Below are 19,345 nucleotides of genomic sequence, written 5' to 3' on the forward strand. Positions count from 1 at the left end.
TCTAATGTTGAGCAGTGTGGCTAGAGAACCCAAAGACAGCCGGTTTACTGTAGAAAACCCACCCAAGGCAGAGCTACAGGCGGATATGTTTCTCTGCTGCATGGTCCAAGTCTAAATCCTGGCTTGAATTGGCTTGGTTAGTAAAGTACACATGGACAAGATTGGTTGGAAAGTAAACAAGGCCTTCACACGCAATCACACGCAATCACACACACACACACACACACACACACACACACACACACACACACACACACACATACTGTACATGCACACAATCTCTCTCTCTCCCTCTTTTTCTCTCTCTCCCGCTCTGTATCAACAAACACATACACATTCCAAACACACAGTAGAATTAAATATCTACTTTGCTACTTTACATTTTTAATAATAGGTTATCATAGGTTATACTGCTAAATATAGGCATTAGGCTGTGGTTTTTACCGAAGATACAATAAATGTAACGCCATTGCTTGAAATAAAATCTACATAATATGTGTTTTCACAGCTAACAAAGGACTTCTATCTGAAACCTACTTTTTCTGATATTTATGATAGGCTATTATGATCCTTGTGGCTTCAGAAAATAATATTACAGTAACCAACCATTCGCTCAGCTCCTCCGTCAGGTAGACCAGCTTATTACTCTACTGTACAGGTAGAGTCAATAACCCTCATGGTAGAGCTCGGTGGTGACGCACTTGAAGTGGTCGCCCACGTAGCCCGAGGAGTTGGCGATGCGCTTGGTGAGGCTGGAGCGCCGGCTCTTGTGCCCGCCGTCCTCTTCGTCCTCGTGGGACTCGTGCGCCTCCTCGTCCTTGCCCGCCTGCTTGAAACTTCTACTTTCTAAAACCGTAAAGCAATTAATCCCGTGAAAATCTTCTTACCACCTGCATTAAAATTATGCTCTAAAGAAAACACCTGTTTTTTTGTTCTGTTCTGTCAGTACGTAATTTGACATTGAGCGTAATGTGCCAAAAGAGCTAACTACCTAATGATCAAACCATTTATTGTCAGAACAGTCTGGCCATGCCTGTCAGCCCCATAATGAGTCATTAAGGATATGGCAGAATTGCCATCTTCAAGGATCCTCCACACACACAAGTGGCCTTGACTATTAAAAACTCATACTGCATTCCCCTCACACATATTTCCAGTTCATGTTAAGCGATAATAACTCCTCACGTCCTTGTGCTTCACAGCCATCCTTGTGTTACTTGACATTTCACAAGCACAGCCCAGTTTCATAACATCTACAGCAATTTCCCTTCAAATCCTTACATTATTGGTCGCTCCTCCTGCCCAGAAAAATACTGCAACTCGTGCAAACACATTCAAAGCTGAAAACGGCATCTGCATAATAACAATAACATGTTGACAAAGATGCACCAATGAAGAAAAAATGATGCACACCCAGAGGTGCTGGCACGGGACGAAACTTATAGAAAAAGATTATGTTGCCGCACACTCAGTCTCGTTCTCAAATGTATTGACACGTTTCGGCCAGTTGCCCTTTATCAAGGTTTCTCGACAAAGATGCACCATCCACAAGAAACCACCACAAAAAAGCATGTCTCCTCCTGCCCAGACAAATACTGCATCTCATGCAAACACATTCAAGGCTGAAAACGGCATCTGCATAATAAGAATAACACGTTGACAAAGATGCACCATCCACATGAAACCACAAAAAAAAAAAAAAACATGTCCACTCCATGAAAGCTGCTGCCGCTGTCCCCGGATCTGAAAAAGATGTGAGCCAGATCTGGCATTTGGACTCTTCTGAACTCTATCGTGTTCTCTGCTTGAAAAGGAGATTTATGTGGAAGTCTCCACAGCCTTCCCTGTCTATTTGTCACAACAGCAATTCTTTCATCCCTTATCTACCTATCTTCATTTCTGGGGATTTTAAGTGCTAGATGTTTATATTCTCCTCAGAGAAAAATAACTGCACTACTTCAAGTGTCAACACTGAGGTTTCTAAGGATCTTTCTATGACGGCTGGTAAGAATGGCGTTCAAGTTACCTCAATGAAATGTAAAAAGGTTGCTCAAGTAACCACCAAGAAATCACTTTTTTCATGTCCTGAATCTGTTGAGGTGTGTGTGTGTGTGTGTGTGTGTGTGTGTGTCTGTGTGTGTGTGTGTGTGTGTGACATCAGTCACAGTACAGACAAAAAGGTTTTTAAATCATTTTTCTTTTTCTTGGCGGTCACTCATTATGTTTTGCTTAGTTAGAGAATGATTGCAATTACAATACTGGATCTTATGTCTCATACTGTATGTCTGTTAATGCTACATACCTTTATACTCAACATAGCTATAGTGTGTGTGTGTGTGTGTGTGTGTGTGTGTGTGTGTGTGTGTGTGGGCTACACAAACAGATACTCATCCACCCTCCCTGCCATGCCTACACTCTCCGTAAGTGTAGATTTGTTGCCTGGATCTCGCCTGTACTGTTGACTGACAGGTACGCTGACTGGCAGGTATGTTTGTTCCCCAATATAAGGCCACATACTGTACCTTCGGCACAATTGCAACTGCATGACAAGTATAGACACATGTAAATAAACCTGCTGTTTTCTGGGGGTGAACAAATGGTATTTTCAGGGGGGAAGGGAGTGGAAAGTATAGTGAGTTTTGTTCAGCGTCAGCACTCAAGTTGCATTCAAAATATTTACTCTCTGCAATTCTGATTTTGCCTCTCTGCAAGAATCTGAGATGTGAGAGACTTATAAGTAATTTCACTCAATACATAAAAATGAAATTTCTCCCCCGCTATGCTTCATTTTTTTCTGTTTTTATTAGAGCCTCTTGAAAAGTGCACATTCTACATATTTATCCTTTTTTATTCTTTGGTTAACCTTTTATAATGTTGATACAGTCAACATAAATTGCACCAGCCACTTGTTAGAGCGGAATTAACCTCCAATTAACCCATACACCAGCATCCAATCAAAAGCCCTATAAATAACATTCTGGCATTGTTTATATATCATTGAATGGTAATGCATGATATCATTACGTCATTAATGACCTGAGGTATAGAGTCATTCAGTAGACTTGAATGGTTCCTTTGTAAGGGTAATAGCACTTAGGCATTCCTGTCTGTATTGAAAGAATACTTCTGTGGAATACTTATCGGAAGAAAGGCAACAAAACAACAATTGCATTCTCGTCAAGAAGTGCTGGGCAACCCGACAAAGAAAAGCAAATGTTCAAGTTTAGCACATCAGGATTCAGCAATGTACCCAACCACCCACCCACACCATCACAGCCTGTTTATGTCTTTTTATGGATTAAATTGCCAACACGCTGGAACAGGCGTCCCAGTTTATTGTCATGGCTGAAGTGATTACTGTGATCTGAGTAGTTTATCCGGTCAGTACGGTCCTTTTTGGCTGCGGTCAAAACCCTGTGTCGATCGTTGGCTTGGTTGCTTGCACTTCTGTCGTTCCGCTGACTGTCGCCTGCTGACCCCTTCTCCGGCGCGTTGGGGGGCTCGAAGCGCCGCCTGTTCTCGCCGTACTGGTCCCAGCGGCGGGGCTCTCTGCTCGTGGCACTGGACTTCACGCTGTGGGCGCTGGACTGCTGGCTCGGTGGCCTCTGCGCGTTGTTCTCGTCGGCCGAGCTCTGGTCGATGCCCTCCGTGCTGAAACGGGGCGCCGACGATCTGCCCACGGCGTTCAGGACGTCTCTGTCGTGGAGTTTGCCGTGAGACCTCCAGTTGCCGGGCCCGCCTGTGGACCTTGGTGACCCGGCCGTGTCATCATCGCCGGCCTGCTGGCCGTCCTCGGAGACTATGGTGTCGGTGCTGCTCGCCGCCGATTTGGGGATCAGTCTGAACTTGCTCTTGGGCGAGCCCTCTTTCTTATCTGCTATGTTAAGGAGCGATTTGATTTTCATGGAGCTCTTCTTAAGGAATTGCGGCGAGCTGATGCCACTGGGTTTGGCTCTTTCTTGCTTTCTGTCTCGCAGGGCCAGCAAGGTGGCGGACGAGGTCCTGGTAGGGGACTCTGTCCACGTAGACTCGGACGAAGTTGGGCTCCGGGCAGACCCGTTGAAATCGCCATTTGAGACCGATCTTTGATCGTCATTCAGCCTGCTAACCCTGCTTCTGGCATTGTCTCGAGAAGCGTATCGCTCCTCATGCACCCTCATCAGAGAATTAAACATGGCGCCGGACGTTTCTCTGTGTCCAACATATGTGTTGGACTTTGGATCAGCCACACTGTGCCTTTTAAATTCATTTTCCTGCTGAGCATCCAGGTCCTGGCGTGCCAATCTCCCTTTCACTCTACCTAGAGTGACACAAGAACGTAAATAGTCTCTCTCCAAAGTGTTACCAGTCCCAGGGTGCTTCGGCTCATCGAGTATTTGCAGACTGCGTCTTCTCAGGTTAAAATCGCTGTGCATTGCTCTATAGTCCACCGGTTCATTCTGATTAAACGAGGGAGTTGGCTGTGTGTATTTACTGGGTGCCATGCCATGCTGGTCCCTATACCGAATGGAACTCGAAGAGGCATCTGTGTAACCATTTTCCATTTGTTCAGGAATAACTGACTTTAGAACTATTGAGGACCTCAGACGAGAGTGCAGATGCAGAGAAGGCCTATTCTCAGGTGCATCATATTGGTCCAGGTATTCATGGTTCTCCACGATGGTGTCATTGTTATTTAGGTAGGACTCGACCCTCCAATCACGCATAAATGACTTGGACACCTGCTCTAAACTGGGCATGTTCTGCTGCATGTTCATGAATTGTTTTCCACCACCGTGGTAAGACTGGCGTATGTTGGTGCCGCGGTGGACCTGGTCCATCGGTGGTGCGTGATGCGGGTCGTTGTAGCCACCAGGGAGGTGATGTCTCCAGTGGTTCCCACCGTAACCTCTGCTGTTCGCGGCCACATTCCAGTTGCTGGCTCCATGCCTCATGTAGGAAGGAGTGTAGGTGCCCTCCTGTCTCTCTCCAGCGTAGCTGTGCCTTTTCAGATAACTCATGGCGTCCATCGTCGGTGCATAATCCCGAGGCTGTTGGTGCATCATTCGCTCGTGACCGAACGGCTCATGATTGGGCGGTTGTTCCTCGATGCCTGCCATGTGGCTACCAAAGCCTCTCCTCTCGCAGGCTTGCCTGTAGGCGGTGTTGAGGGTGTGACGCAGGTGCTTCCTCTCAAAGGACTGAGACCCGCTGGTCTCCATTTTGCCCCCCAGGCTCTTCCCATTCGCCAGGCTGTCGAGAGGTGCCAGCTCTGGAGGGACAGTGGAGCGGGCGTAGAGAGTTCGAAACTCCTCGTCGTACGATGCCACCAGATGGCCAGTTATGACCTGAACCATGCTCAGGTTGATCTTCTCATAGGACCACATCAAGCTGAATGATAGCAAAGAGATCATAAAAGTTGGTGATTTTTCATGTACTATATGTAGCCCAACAGCAAACTGAAAACGTATAAGATATATATGAGCAGTCTGGCAGAAATGAATAACGATTATTATGAAACTTGCTTGGTTTGCCTGAGGCATGAAGCTTATTTGTCAAATCTTTAAATCTTTTTCGTCTGCCTTCCAGTATAGTTCTGGTGAAGGTCTCTGAATAATTCCTATGAATTCTGTCTTGAAGGAAGTCAAATCAATGACTAAATCATTTACCAAGCATTATCTACAGCATATTTAGTCTAAACGTATTTCCTGTTAAAGAGAAGCAATAATCAGGTGGGGTGTGTCTCATCCTTACCTGTAGGATCCAAAAAACACAGTCCTGCAGTCAACCAACAGAAACCTCTGTTCCATGCTCCCGTGAAACTTTGCCCCTGTGCGACAGAGATAGTCTTGTCCTTTTACAGTTCTGACCCGCATGTTCTGTGGAAAGAGAAAACACATAGAGAGATAGAGGTATTGTTTCATGGAAATGAAATGGCTCCTATCTCTACGCGTCAAAGCTGTTAGCATGGCATGTCCAAACATAAGGGTGAAGGACTGTTTTTGCATATAGCAGTATGGTAATATGGCCTTCTCTTTTAAGTACTGGTGTCTTGTACTTAATATGTCAGTTTAAGGACATGGTCATTCAACCTAGACTCCAACCTGGTGTTAATGATCTGTAGTTCAGGGGAGTTTTCTTTGGAGTTCTGAGAAGCTCCCATCTGCACTCAGAGCATTTACTGAATATCACATTCTCACAACCATGCACTGCATCAACCAAAACGGATGTTGAAGATATTGGCCTATTGCTTTCAGTGGAGTATTCAAGGCAGAACAGCTTGTCACAGCCAAGCACTTCATTAACCAAAGAATGTTGGGTGATGGCAACCAGTGGCAATACATGGCACACAGTTAATTAAACAAGAACAAATAGTTCCTTTGCCTTTAATTACAGTGCATGAAAATGCACTGTACTGTTCTTCCTAGGCTTCTTCTTATTATTATTCCGCTGATCAAATTCATTTTTTCTATTCAGGTTGAACTGTTTAACCTAGAAACTTCATTCAAACGTTGTAACGTAGGTTTTCCCAGATTCCAGATTTCCCCATAGACTTAACATTGGCCTCTATGACATCACAATCAGGTCGTTAAGCAATTAGAATCTTATGCCAGGTGGCCAGCCCCAGAGCCATATAAAGAGAGAGTTGCAACAACTCCATTGACGCTAATGTTCCATATTTTCTCAACAATAGTTCCCGGAAGTTAGGATCGAACACTCATTAAAAGACGGTTATTTTAACGAACAGTCAATCGCTTCCGGGAACTATTTTGAACTATTTGAAGTTACACGAACCACGTCACAAACCGAATTTTCTGTACCCGGGTTGTCGCAACTCTCCCTTTATATGGCTCTGGCCAGCCCCACCTGCAGCAGCCCTCTCTCTCTCTCTCAGGCTTTAAGCATACAATCTCTCTGTGAAGACTACATATCCTGTTAACTGTTTCCTCTTTCCACAACTGTTTCAAAATAAAAGTCCTCACTGCAATAATACACTATTAAATTATTTAACCATTGAAACTACTCAACTATTTAACTGTTCAACCATTCCAACTGTCAGTTATCATCAACTATGCCTCCAGTCAACTACATGAGACCTCCATGTACCTAGCAACCAACATAGCAACCATTAAAATTAAGCATTGATGACCGTTTCCATAGCAACCAACATGATTTTACTACAGTAACTTCTTTATTCCTGATAGTGGCAGCCATGGAAACCCTATCAATAAATGTTTCAAAATAGAAGTCCTCAGTAGCAAGTTAGCTAGTTAGCATAGTTAGCATTGTTAGCATTTTTAGCATAGCTGCCAGAAATGATTAGCTAAGTTAGCTAATCAACCTAGTTAGCATTGTTAACATAGTTAGCATTGTTAGCATAGTTAGCATTTTAGCATAACTGCTAGAAATCATCAACTAAGTCAGCTAATCAACCTGGTTAGCATTGTTAGCATGGTTAGCATTGTTAACATAGTTAGCATTTTTAACATTACTGCTAGAAATCATTAGCTATGTTAGCTAATCAACCTGGTTAGCATTGTTAACATAGTTAGCAGTGCTAACATTGTTAGCATTTTTATCATAACTGCTAGAAATCATTAGCTAAGTTAACCAATCGACCTGGTTATCATTGTTAGCATAGTTAACATCTATTTACAGCATCTGTTTCTAACATTTGTTAGAAATCATTAGTTAGGTTAGAACTGGAATGTTTAAGCTTTCAACTGTCTACCTTCACACTATCAGCTTTCTTTAAACTATGCAACCACCATGTTTACCCTAGCTACACCTTAGTAACCATATCTACATTATCTATCTATACTTTTTTTTTTGCATTTTCGTGCACTGGTAATTCCTTGGAATTGCATTTCTAGTTGTTGTTGTGGCTCTACTTTGGTTTGTGTACAGTATGTCAGGGGTGGCAAAGCATCTGTGTACCTTCAGAAACTAGTTCTAGTTCTTGAAAAGTATTTTCCAAAAGTTGCATTCACATTACTTTAAGGCTGTATATCTATTCATACTTTACTGTTGCTACGTTGAACAAGAACATTGTGAAAATACTGGCCTACCCCTACTATTATAGCATTGATTCATGGTATCGTAAACTTATGTAATTATTTCCGGGGGCAGTGTAAAATGATTGTGGAGAAAAGCATAATTGCTTTTCAGTCCAGTCATAATTATCATTCTTGAGGTACATTTAGTGGATACCAACACCTTGAATTTTCAGATGATGAGCAGTTTGGCAAGGACAAGGACAACATGGTTCTTATTGTTATGTTTGAAAAGCAAATGGGAGAACTCATAAAATGTGACATTTTCTTGGAGATAAAGACTGTGCAAAAGCATAGCCTTCAGCGTAGTTTTCACACATTGTACTGTAACTGGTGTTTGTCCATACAAATTCTTAGGAATTCTTGTCAACTGAAAATAATAAAATATATACTGTATGTGTGTGAGTGTGTGTGTGTGTGTGTGTGTGTGTGTGTGTGTGTGTGTGTGTGTGTGTGTGTGCTTGAAGTTCATTACCGTCAGCTTGCATATTTGAATGTCTTGACTCTCCGCCATGGTGAGGAAACTTTTGAACTGAGAGTGATCCAGGAGGACATAGACAGAGACTCCTCTAACAGAGGCATCCACTATCTCCCTGAATACATCCACGTCAGTGAACACATCCATAGCAATGGCAATGACCTGTATGGCAAGCAAAGAGGGTCACATCAGTATACAAAACCAATACTTTTAAACCTTAGCAGTGACGGGAACATTACAACTGTAACCATCAAATCCTTTGAGAGATGATGCGTGACAAAAGGTGATGTAAGCAGAGCATGTTTTTAAAATGTCTCACTGCAGTGAAATATTTTTCTTGAAGACTTGTATGAAATGCCATAGCAACAAATGCAAAACAATATGTCAAGCTTTTGTGTGATTTGACCAAGGTGATAATCTTGGTGATCAGCCTTAAATCCCCTAAATGTCAGTCTAGAAGACCAGCATTCCAGCTCAAGCTTCAACACGATACATTTGTGAGTAAATTGAGTACTTACAGCAAACAACAGTGACCAATAATTGTAACCAGTAATTTACACAGATCTGTTCATCCTCAAAATCATATGCTTGAAAACAAAAACAACATACACACACCAAATTGACGACATTTTGTGGTTGTTATTTATTTAATCCCATTAACCATGGTGTATAATAGTCATTTTATGGACTGGAGTAAAATATTTTTCATTTTCAACATTTAAGAGAGCATAACTGATTACCTATTCTGGTTTAGACGGTAGAATTTAATTTGCATATTTGCATACACAACAAAGGAATAATTAAATGTAGACAAATTTAAAACTCTACAGACAAAACGCTACAGATAGCTGTCCAATGGTGACCCACCAGCTTTTGAGAGAATCGCTATTCTGGTACATTTGATATCCAGAATCCATTCAGTATCTAACCTTCTCCCCATGAGCATTCCTAAGCATCATCACTTTTTGTAGAGCTACCATATAAGTGTGTCTGTAAAACCATCTTGTCTAAAATGCTCTGTTGTCCTGGCATGCTAGAGTAACAGTATAATGCAAATGTTGTGTATGGAACAAACAGTAAAATAGAGGAGCACCCATGCAGGCACCTTTGCCTGAAGTTGAGATAATAATGGCGTGTGTGATATGAAAACTAGGTAGAGGTGCTCTCAGTCTCTATCATCCCACAATTAGGTTGATTAAACAACCTCTCGATTACTGTGACAGTCCAATTATGGCAAATTAAGTTGTTCTTTCAGGTTGTTTGTGCTGCCTTCACACCTGTGTCTGCTAATGGGAATAGCCCTGAAGAGCAAGAGCATGTGTATTCAGCATGGTCATTTGTCCCTGTGATATTGCACGACACAAAAAAGATCACAAAAGGTCATAGATCAACACAACACAGCAAAACACAACGGGAGGACATGTCATGCCACATATAGTGTATTATGAACATAAATACAACACACCCATTCTTTTCTAAAAACAATGAATCAAAAAGCAAGAGTTCACTTGCACTGTGTATTGTGACTCATGGTAGTTTTCCATCACCGTAGCCAGTCCTTCCCAAACATCCGAAGAATAAGCGGTTGAACAAGATCATGGGTGCACACCCTGTACACCGCCCTAGCCTTGCCCATCATGGGAACAGCACCCAACCTGTAAAAATGCTGTGTAGGTACATGCTTGTACTCCAGTCCAGTAATGAACACAGCAACAGCTAATCGCTCAATTACTGGCAGAACTTCTGGATATTCATCCTGCCATTTATGGTAATTCATGGGAATAGATACTGTAGGCTCTGCCAATTACTAGTGCCTCTGTGAAATTGTGAAAACACTGGTATTTCCACACCACTATTGGATATCATAAAAGCTTTTATTCACACCTAAATTTGACCGCAAAACAACAAGAGCGGAGAGGCCTCCGAGCATGATCATTACCTCCTGTGCTTCCTGGATGTGTTTCCGAATCACCTCCTTTATGGTGGGGCTGCTTTGTCTGGGTGGGTGGAACAGGAGCTCCACGTTGGTCTGGATCCTATCGTGGGCATAGTTGGGCCAGCCTAGCTCCAGGTTGGGGGCCGGGACGTCCGAGTGCGTGGGCCAGTACGTGCCCGACGAGGACTGGCTGTCCGGCGTGCCGTCGACCTCCCCCGAGTGGTGGTCCTCGGTGGTTCGCTCCGTGCTGTGGGCGATGAAGAGGAGCTCGGCCTCTGAGAGGAAGGCCCCGACCTTCTCGGCCTTGACGACGTCCAGGTAGGCGTCCTGTCCGCCGCTGACGAGGGCATCGATGGCCAGCCTGTAGGACTCCCGGTAGTGCGGCGGCACATAATCGTCTATTTTAAAGTCATCTTTTAAAGAGGAGAGCTGAGAGAGATGAGACTCCAGCATGACTGTGGCAGAGGGCTCCCACACTTTTCAGTAACGATAAAACACCTGTGAGAAACAAAAAGGTGTTAAAAAAACTGTAATTAGTATCCAGTTATCAATAGGCTTGATGAACAAAGAATTATGTCAAAATTATGATTAAGCAGTACTAAGCCCCAAGAGGCTGTATGTTCCATTGATTTTAGAACAGCTAGGTGTTCTTACACATGATGTGAAGCAGAGTGGCTAAAATAACCTTAGCTGTTCTCACATCCACATCACTGGAGCCTCAAAAGGCTAAATAGGGCCTACTGTTCTGACATGGTTGCTACATATAACTCATATATCTCATAAAATAAAGACACAGCAATGAGAAATGTAATGATTTATTAATGGATAATTATTCTTTCGCCAAAAAGATACATCTGCATAAGGTTGCAAAGCAACAACACAAGGAGACATAGCAACTCAGTATCAATTTGTGGTGGCACAGTAATATACAGAACAAAAGGAGGGCTGTGTTGGGTTTTATAATGGCATCAAACGTGATTAGCAAGGACCAGAGCTATCCTTTTTAGAATACGGAATTTAAACTAAGACTGGCTTAGTTACTGGAAGACCAATCAGCAGTGCAGCAGCCAGACAGACATGGATGGATGGATATTCCATTCCCATTCCATAATTGACTACTTCAAGAATCTCCATAGAGTGCTGCTGTAAATACTTTTAAACTATTGCCCTTTGTATGTGTTTTAATTATTACTTTGTAAACACTTTTAAACTATTGACCTTTTATGTTTTTATGTTGTTATGAACTATTACCTTGTGTACTGTATTTTATGTTTTCTTTTTTTAAATCTTTAATATTTAAACTATTATTTTACTATTGCCCTTCTATCCTTAACTATTCGTATTGCATATTGAAAGACCACAGTGTATTGCGCTATATAAAGTCAAATTGATTTGACTTGACTTGACTTGACATGACTTGACTATGACAAGGGAAGCATTGTATGGCAAATATTGGCATAATGCTGAAGGAAACAATGGAGGAGGAATGTCTAACAATTAGCGTTATACAGCAAGGAATACAAATGCCAGTATGACTTGTATGTCTGAAGTGATAAATGGACCAGACATTGTGCCAAATGCCGATGCAATGCTGATGAAGTTGATAAATGTCTATTTGACTAATTTCAACCACAAACGCATCACTGTGAAACTACAGGTGGCAGCCAGAGCAGGTTAAAAGAGGAGAGCAGAGCAGTCGCTATGACATAACGGACCTTGTGTGGGTTATTATCCTGGGAAAGGGGTGATGGCCATCTTTGTGGTGATTTGCTTCAATTATGTAATCAGAGAGAAGAAGACCCTCTTTATCATTACTATGTAATGTCAAGGGTCATAGGTTAGAATTGTCATTAATCCTACATGAGTCATCCATAATCAGAGGTAGACAAAAGCATGCTCATATTATGTGCCCTTGACTTTGTGATTCAATCTTTATATAAGACAAAGTCAAATGAAATCAATTTTGATCAAAGATGGTGCTGTGTGATATGGACAGCATATCTATCTCATTTTCTCACTCTTACTCTCTCACTATCTTTCTCTCTTACACACACACACACACACACACACACACACACACACACACACACACACACACACACACACACACACACACACACACACACACACACACAGTCTAAAGCCTGAGGAGACTGCAGAGAATAGGTAAGCAAAACGGCATTGTGTCTGGAGACACTTTAGCTCAGATGACACCCTTTGCCAGAAGGAACAGGAGGACTTGTCCGGATCTGTCTGGTGACTACCAGGGAGGGTACACAGCACAGACACTCTTTCCTGGAAAACCGGTCAGCTTGTGTGACTGAGCTCTTACAGTGTCGCCGATTAAAAAAAATGAGAGAAATGAGTTGTATTGTGGATCAAAGTCCATGTTACTGTGAAACAGAAACCTGAAATGTTCAGTTCAGAGTGATAAATCTAACGGTAGCTGGTGAGCTTATCTACTGATTTTTAAAATACTTCCATGTCTGACTTGAATGATTCACATCACAGATAAAATAACTACTTTAAATATACTTTAACAATATTTCTCACCTCCTACATCTATGAGCTACTAAGTTGCACAAGTGTGTGTTTAAAAGTCATGTCAGTTTCCCTTATCTCTCAGCCTTAAGTAACTGACAATGACTATAATTCAGTTGCTCAGCCAGAAACCAACACAATTCGAATTAGATTGACCATCATTAATGTATTTGCTCGTCATTGATAATCCATTGCTGCATGTTGCGGTCAGACACAGATAGTGAGCTCATCTGTGAGGCATATGTTTTTCTTAGCTTGTTGAACATGTACCATTTTCAATTGATATGGTTGCTATGTCTGTGTATGTTCATGACATTTTGAAGATCAGTCATCATTTCAATCATGACATTTATCAAAAGTATGCCTATGCATACACAGTAGAAATTCTTCATTACATTTGTAACAAATGAGCAAACAACATCCAGCTTCTCAATGGACATACAGTACATCATAGTCTGTGTGTACACTTCTCACCAGTCACCACCTCAGAAGCCACTTGTCCCAGTGTATATAGTGAACCACTATACTATAGGATCATTTGTATTGTACATAGACAGCTACAGTGTTAATACAAGCACCAGCGTACATCAAAGAAAGAGGTTTTAACCTCCCTGACAAGAGATCCTCTTCTAGTCCACATACAGTACGTGTAAGACACATCTTGTCGGCTTGCTCTATAAGGGACTTGTTTAACTCGCTTGGCAGATATCTAATAAGTAGTTTGAAAATATACGCTATATATGGGCAAACATGTACTTAAATGAGACCTATAGACCATTCCACCAAACTGTTACTGTGGAGTTTCAGTTGAGTTGAAGTCTTTCATTGACATGCCAGAACAAGTCAAACATTGTGTTTACACCTTCAGGCTGTCACAAACTTCAGGTTTACAACAGTGATAAAAAAAGATGGCAACACAACAAGCAACAGCTCTCTTTTCGTTTTCTTTTTCCTCTTTCTCCTCTTTCTCATTCACACCTGTGGAAGTTTCTGAGTCTCACTTACTGTGGCAGTCTGATTAAATCCACCAGCAGACTCCCATGGCACTTCAGAGTAACTCCAGTGGGTTTCAGAGTCCGCAACGATTAACTAAGGACAGGGAATCTCCTCATTCGCGCAAACTAAACTAAGCAACATCATCAAAGAGGAGGGAAAAAACGAGCGAACGAAAGCCAAGGTGTGCTCACCTGTAAGTCTCTGTGGGAAACTAACACCAGGTGAGTATTCGAGTGTTCACATGCAAATAACCGGCTCTAATAACTTCCCTACAGGCCGCAGGCAGCTCAGAACCTGTTTGGCATATTTAGCCACACCTCCTTCTCCCTGCCCTAGAGTAAAGTTCACTCCTGGAGATGGTGTATGGAACTGATGAGCGGATGGTGGCAAAGTGCAAAAAAAAAGGTCAATATAACAAGATATCAACTTGGAATGGTTAAGCACCACATGTCAATAATAAGACAGTTACAGAGGCTGGTATCTGAGATAAAGGTTGAGTCTGCCAGCCCATTTAGGTACAGGTTTGTAGTCAGGTCTGGTCCCTGGCTATTTGTTCTTGGCTCTCTAGATTCCAGTCTTGAATAGTTCCTGTGGTCAATCTCAGGACATTCCAGGCTGCCCTATACAAATGTTACGAACTTGACAAAGAACAAGCCACACGCTTGTAGGCCTACAGCAGGTCTACAGAGGACTATATCTACTTGACGACAAAGTGCATAATGTTGTTGATTTTATTTGGCTTGTGTTGTTTAGGTAATGATGTGATTTATATGTTAGTTATGTTATAGATAATTCATGATCTGTGTGACGTATATTTTTTAAAGGATAGATAAGGGTAGTTTTTTTCCCCATGTATTTTCATTCAGTGGTACTTTAATACTAATTGTGAGAGCTGAAAATCTTCTAACATTGACTTCAAAAGACGTAGCATGAAACATAAATAATAAATCAGAAAGAATTAAAGGGAACATTCAGCCACCTAGAGATGGGTCTTCAGAGGTTTTTATAGAGGGACGCTCATGCTCTAGGAGTACGTTCCACCAACAGGGAACAACAGATGAGAAAAGTTTGGATTGCCCTGAGGTTACGGGTGGCTGAGCCAGCGTCATTCATATACAGAGTACAACGGTCGGGAGCTAACATGCCTGTAGGGAATTCAAGTAAGTGGAATCTGTACTGGAGACTACTTTGTAAACAAGCAGAAGTGATTTGAATTTGATGCACGTGGCTATAAGTAGCTAACCTAGAAAATCCAGACCCTGGTAATCTATCAGATTAAGGGTATGGCTACGAATGATGTAATGGCCCAAATTGAGGGGCGGCACCAAGCATGCATTTGAACATTTCACTATACGCAATTAGATAATACCACGACCAATGTTTACTCTGACTGATTCCGGACTTCGATGCAATTGGATAACTACAAAACCAATGTTTACCGACTTTGAGCGTTGCAGTGCTGTCATCATCAGTTTAGCTTGCCTCTGGCCCACCTACTGTATATCAGATACACCGATTTGATTGATTACCCCCGATGCCTGGGGTACAGTAAAAGTAACGTGCATCATTGCTCATTACCTGAGTATCTTGCAGACACAATTTGATTTCCATGGTAATAAGTAGCCAGTGTAACTGTGGGAGCAGAGTAACATGTGCCCTTTGGGCTACTACTTTTTTTTTTTTTTAAAGTATTGAACATGCTATCATGTGGATGCTGAGTGTCCTTTTGGCCCATTGGAAGGAAGTGTTTGTTCAGGGTTTTATGCTTCTGTCTCTCCGCCCAGAGGGCATCAGGATGAGCAGGTGGTGTGCGGGAGATAGGCGGTCACCATTTCACAGGTAAATATCTTTATGATACTGCTATATCACTCACTAGTCAGCCAGCCTTGCTCCATTGCCTTCCATGAATGTGTTAAAAATAAATTCACATACAGTGTGCAGGCATGACCCCTTGCGCCATCCAACAGTCAAATGACGTTAAGCAGGCTTTTTGCATCTAGAAAAAATGAGGAATATTTAGCACTAAATAATATTTGTCCTTTTTTGTACACAGGGCCATTGCCTCAATGATGCCACGGATCTGTGTGAGACATGCTTAACCTCCAAATCCATTTTCAGGGTTAACACATTCAAAATGACTATTAATCAGTGTATGTGTTTGTGCTTGTATGTCTTGTCCTCTATATCTTCGAGTCATGTAATCTTAACCTTCTTTTTTGCGAATACTGGAGTTTTCCATTCTTTCAAAAGTATGTTAAACGCATAAACGCAAAAGAAATGTTAAAAACATTTCATCTTTCACTTTAAACTGCTACTTATCATGAATGGCATGCAGAGGTTAATGAATAAGCGATTCTGTTTAAAGATTGAGAGACAAAAGAAAAGAAGGCTGTATTGATTGGAATCACAATATTATTCCCTTTCTTCTTTTTTGTCTTGTTGCCCAAGCAAAACATCTTTGTATGAAAGGGCACTTGAGCGCAGACTGCTGCCAAGGGTGAGAGGCCCTGTAATCCATACATCTGCCTATGACATTGGTATGCCACTGCATGTTTTCAATAGTTTTGTCTCATTCTGAGCATCACTGTTCAAGTGAGTGAAACTAAACATATGGTGTGTGTGTGTGTGTGTGTGTGTGTGTGTGTGTGTGTGTGTGTGTGACCAATTTCTTCTATCTATACATCTGCACCAATATGAAAGACAAGCCAATATGAAAAGCAAAGTTGTGATGCAAATTTGCATTCATCCACCAATCACAAACATGCACACACTCAAACCTACACATGCACAAACACGCGCACACCTACAGTATCATGTTCGCCTCCTGCACTGAGGTGTCATTTACGAATCGCCATAACTGAGAGCGACTGTTTCTGACCAATGCAATGGTCAGAAGCCCTTTGTCCTCAGGAGTATGATGGGACTCTGTGGAGACAGGATATTGACACAGAGGAAATCGGTTCTTGCTGCCCTACTGAATACAGAGTGGTAATCTCAGCAGGAGTGCTACTGTATGACACTCGATATTCCTTGGTTTTCAGTCTGATATGTCTTATTTTCTCTCGATGTCAATCCCTCTGTCTGTCGTCCTTTGTCACTTCATAGTCCTCAAAACTCAGAGGAGCTCTCTGTCTGTCAAGGAAATGATCAGTTTAGGCCTGTTGGTATCTCTCAAAAAGTAAAAGCTAAAAGTTGCTGGATACAACTGCCATTTCCTAATCTTTGTCTGTCTCCCTCTCTCTTTTTTTTTTCTCTCTCTCTCTCTTTCTCTCTCTCCTTTGATATTCGACAATACATGTCCTCACAGTTATCTGGTCTCCCCATGGAGAACTCTTGCAGTGATCGTGTGCACCAGTTCAAAGCTACACTGTGTTTTAGCAGATTCACAAGGACCCCTGAGCTTTAAGCTGCCTGTGTAGGGGGTAAATGGGGCTTATCCCTCCTCCAGACGCTGCTTCACTGTGAGATTACATTTGTAGGTGCAACTTCCTGTTTACCGCCGAAAAGAATGGCCAAGCTTACTGAGGTAACAGCGTGCCAAGAGCATGGTTGTCCATGGATTAGGAGGCCTGAACTGTTGAATTGTATCCAGACACTGGAGCAGCAAATTACAATTCTGACTTTTTTCTTTCTTTCTCTTTCTTTCTTTCTTTCTTCCTTTCTGTCTTTATAAGAGCACTTGATCGGAGACTCAATGGACTCCGGAGCACAGTCATGGTGATTCTCAGTTGTAAATGGCATCTTAGCGCGGCAGTCAGTTAAATTATACTGTAGGTGTGTGTTCGTGTTTGGTGGATAAATGCAAATTGCCATCTCAACTTTCCTTTTCAAATTGGCCTGTCTGTGCAGATATAGAAGAAATTGGCACACACACACACACACACACACACACACACACACACACACACACTCTCTCTCTCTCTCTCTCTCTCACTGTCTCTCTTCTTTCTCTCTCTCTCTCCTTCTCTTTCTCTCTGTCTCTCCCTGTAGGTGTCTGCCCTTCATGCATGTCCATGCTAAGGACACGCTGTGGGTGAGACCTCTTCCTGTGTGACATTGTTGACGACGCTTGACGTTCATGTAGCTATAACCTCCTGGCCCCGCTGTTCACTCACTGTCCATCCTGGTGTCCACACAATACGCCCCAACTGCAACAGCAGGAGCAAATGGCTGACACTAGCGATACATAGCTACACCATCAGAGAGCTAGAATGAAAAAAATAAAAAAACAGGAGTTGACAGGTATGGAATAAGGGGCCACTATCTATCAATCATGCAATTGGACCCTGTCTACCTGTTTGTTTGTCCTTCATTCAAGCAAGAGGCAAGAGAGTCCACAGACCTCTGCCAAGGTCAAATGCTATCTCATGCAATGGTAGCAAAGGTGAATGAAAAGGAAAAGGAAAAGAAAAAGGAACTGAATTATGATAAGTGTCTCATGATTTGGATCAGCGCCTGAATTTGATGACATTTCATCAGCAAACCTCAATGGTCTAGGCAATAAAAGATCTAGCTGTCTGTTTTGGAGAGCAATAAAACATTTATCAGAGTTATGTGTATGAATTTCACTGTTTTTTATTGTCCCTTATACTGCGACCTAAGGAACTCACTTTTTGAATTAATTCAGTTTAAAATCCTGATATATTTTGACAATATGAAGGAGATACATTTGTAGAAAAGGCCTGGTATTTGCAACAAAGTATTCTGTTTCCAGTTTGACAAGTCATCATTCTTTGTATTAATTTTTAGTGGTTTAGTTATGTTATGTTGGGCTCTGTGTACGTGGCTATCTGGAGATAGTTATAATATTATTGTGTAATTATTACTTCAGCGTCTAATAAGCCCACATGGGCTGGGCACCATGGTGTTGACACTTAAATAAACACAATCAATCAATCAATATACAACCAGCAGATGGTTGATAAGCTCCCTAGATGACTTGCAGAGTTTTTGCCATGTTGCATTTAGAAATGAAAGACTCTACAAACAGACACAACACTGTATGAACCTAAACAACAACATGATACCTTACTCATACTGATTGGGAGAGGTGAGAGAGAAAATGGTTTATTGGGGCTCACCAGAACACGGTGACTTTTGGACATACTTGGTGCTTTGGCTGAGGCTCAGACTTCTGGTCTAGTTACGCTGGAGCAGAATGGACAGGGGAAGTGATTAAGATGGCTCAGAGAAGGCCTCCTCTTGCATGGGGACCACATTACTTTAATCTGGGTTTTTTCAATCTCCCAGACCTTTCCTCTAGAGGCCAGAGTAGATATTTCCTCTGGGATATTTGTCCTCTGGTTGCCATGGTCACCGCCTTGCCAATCAATGTGCACATACAAGCAGCTGTCCCCAAGT

General features: G+C 42.1%; 1 protein-coding gene across 1 annotated transcript; it reads right to left on the bottom strand.

The window, feature by feature from the left end:
• Nucleotides 1-2,715: 2,715 nt before the first annotated feature.
• Nucleotides 2,716-14,159, bottom strand: fam83b (family with sequence similarity 83 member B). The gene is made up of 5 exons (XM_062520201.1): nucleotides 13,994-14,159; nucleotides 10,451-10,945; nucleotides 8,509-8,673; nucleotides 5,734-5,858; nucleotides 2,716-5,370 (listed from the first exon to the last, which is right to left on the bottom strand). The coding sequence occupies exons 2-5, from the start codon at nucleotides 10,898-10,900 to the stop codon at nucleotides 3,282-3,284; spliced, it is 2,829 nt and encodes a 942-aa protein (XP_062376185.1). The 5' UTR covers nucleotides 10,901-10,945; nucleotides 13,994-14,159; the 3' UTR covers nucleotides 2,716-3,281.
• Between the last annotated feature and the right edge of the window lie 5,186 nt (nucleotides 14,160-19,345).

This window comes from Sardina pilchardus, chromosome 18 (genome assembly GCF_963854185.1).
Source record: "Sardina pilchardus chromosome 18, fSarPil1.1, whole genome shotgun sequence".
NCBI classification, from domain to species: Eukaryota; Metazoa; Chordata; class Actinopteri; order Clupeiformes; family Clupeidae; genus Sardina; species Sardina pilchardus.

Excerpts from the sequence above, each read along its gene's own strand:
- fam83b (XM_062520201.1), bottom strand. The coding sequence starts at position 10,900 with ATGCTGGAGTCTCATCTCTCTCAGCTCTCCTCTTTAAAAGATGACTTT. Across the intron at positions 5,859-8,508 it reads TTCAAATATGCAAGCTGACG|AACATGCGGGTCAGAACTGT; the intron begins GTAATGAACTTC and ends CTCTTTCCACAG. Across the intron at positions 5,371-5,733 it reads GTGTTTTTTGGATCCTACAG|CTTGATGTGGTCCTATGAGA; the intron begins GTAAGGATGAGA and ends GCTATCATTCAG.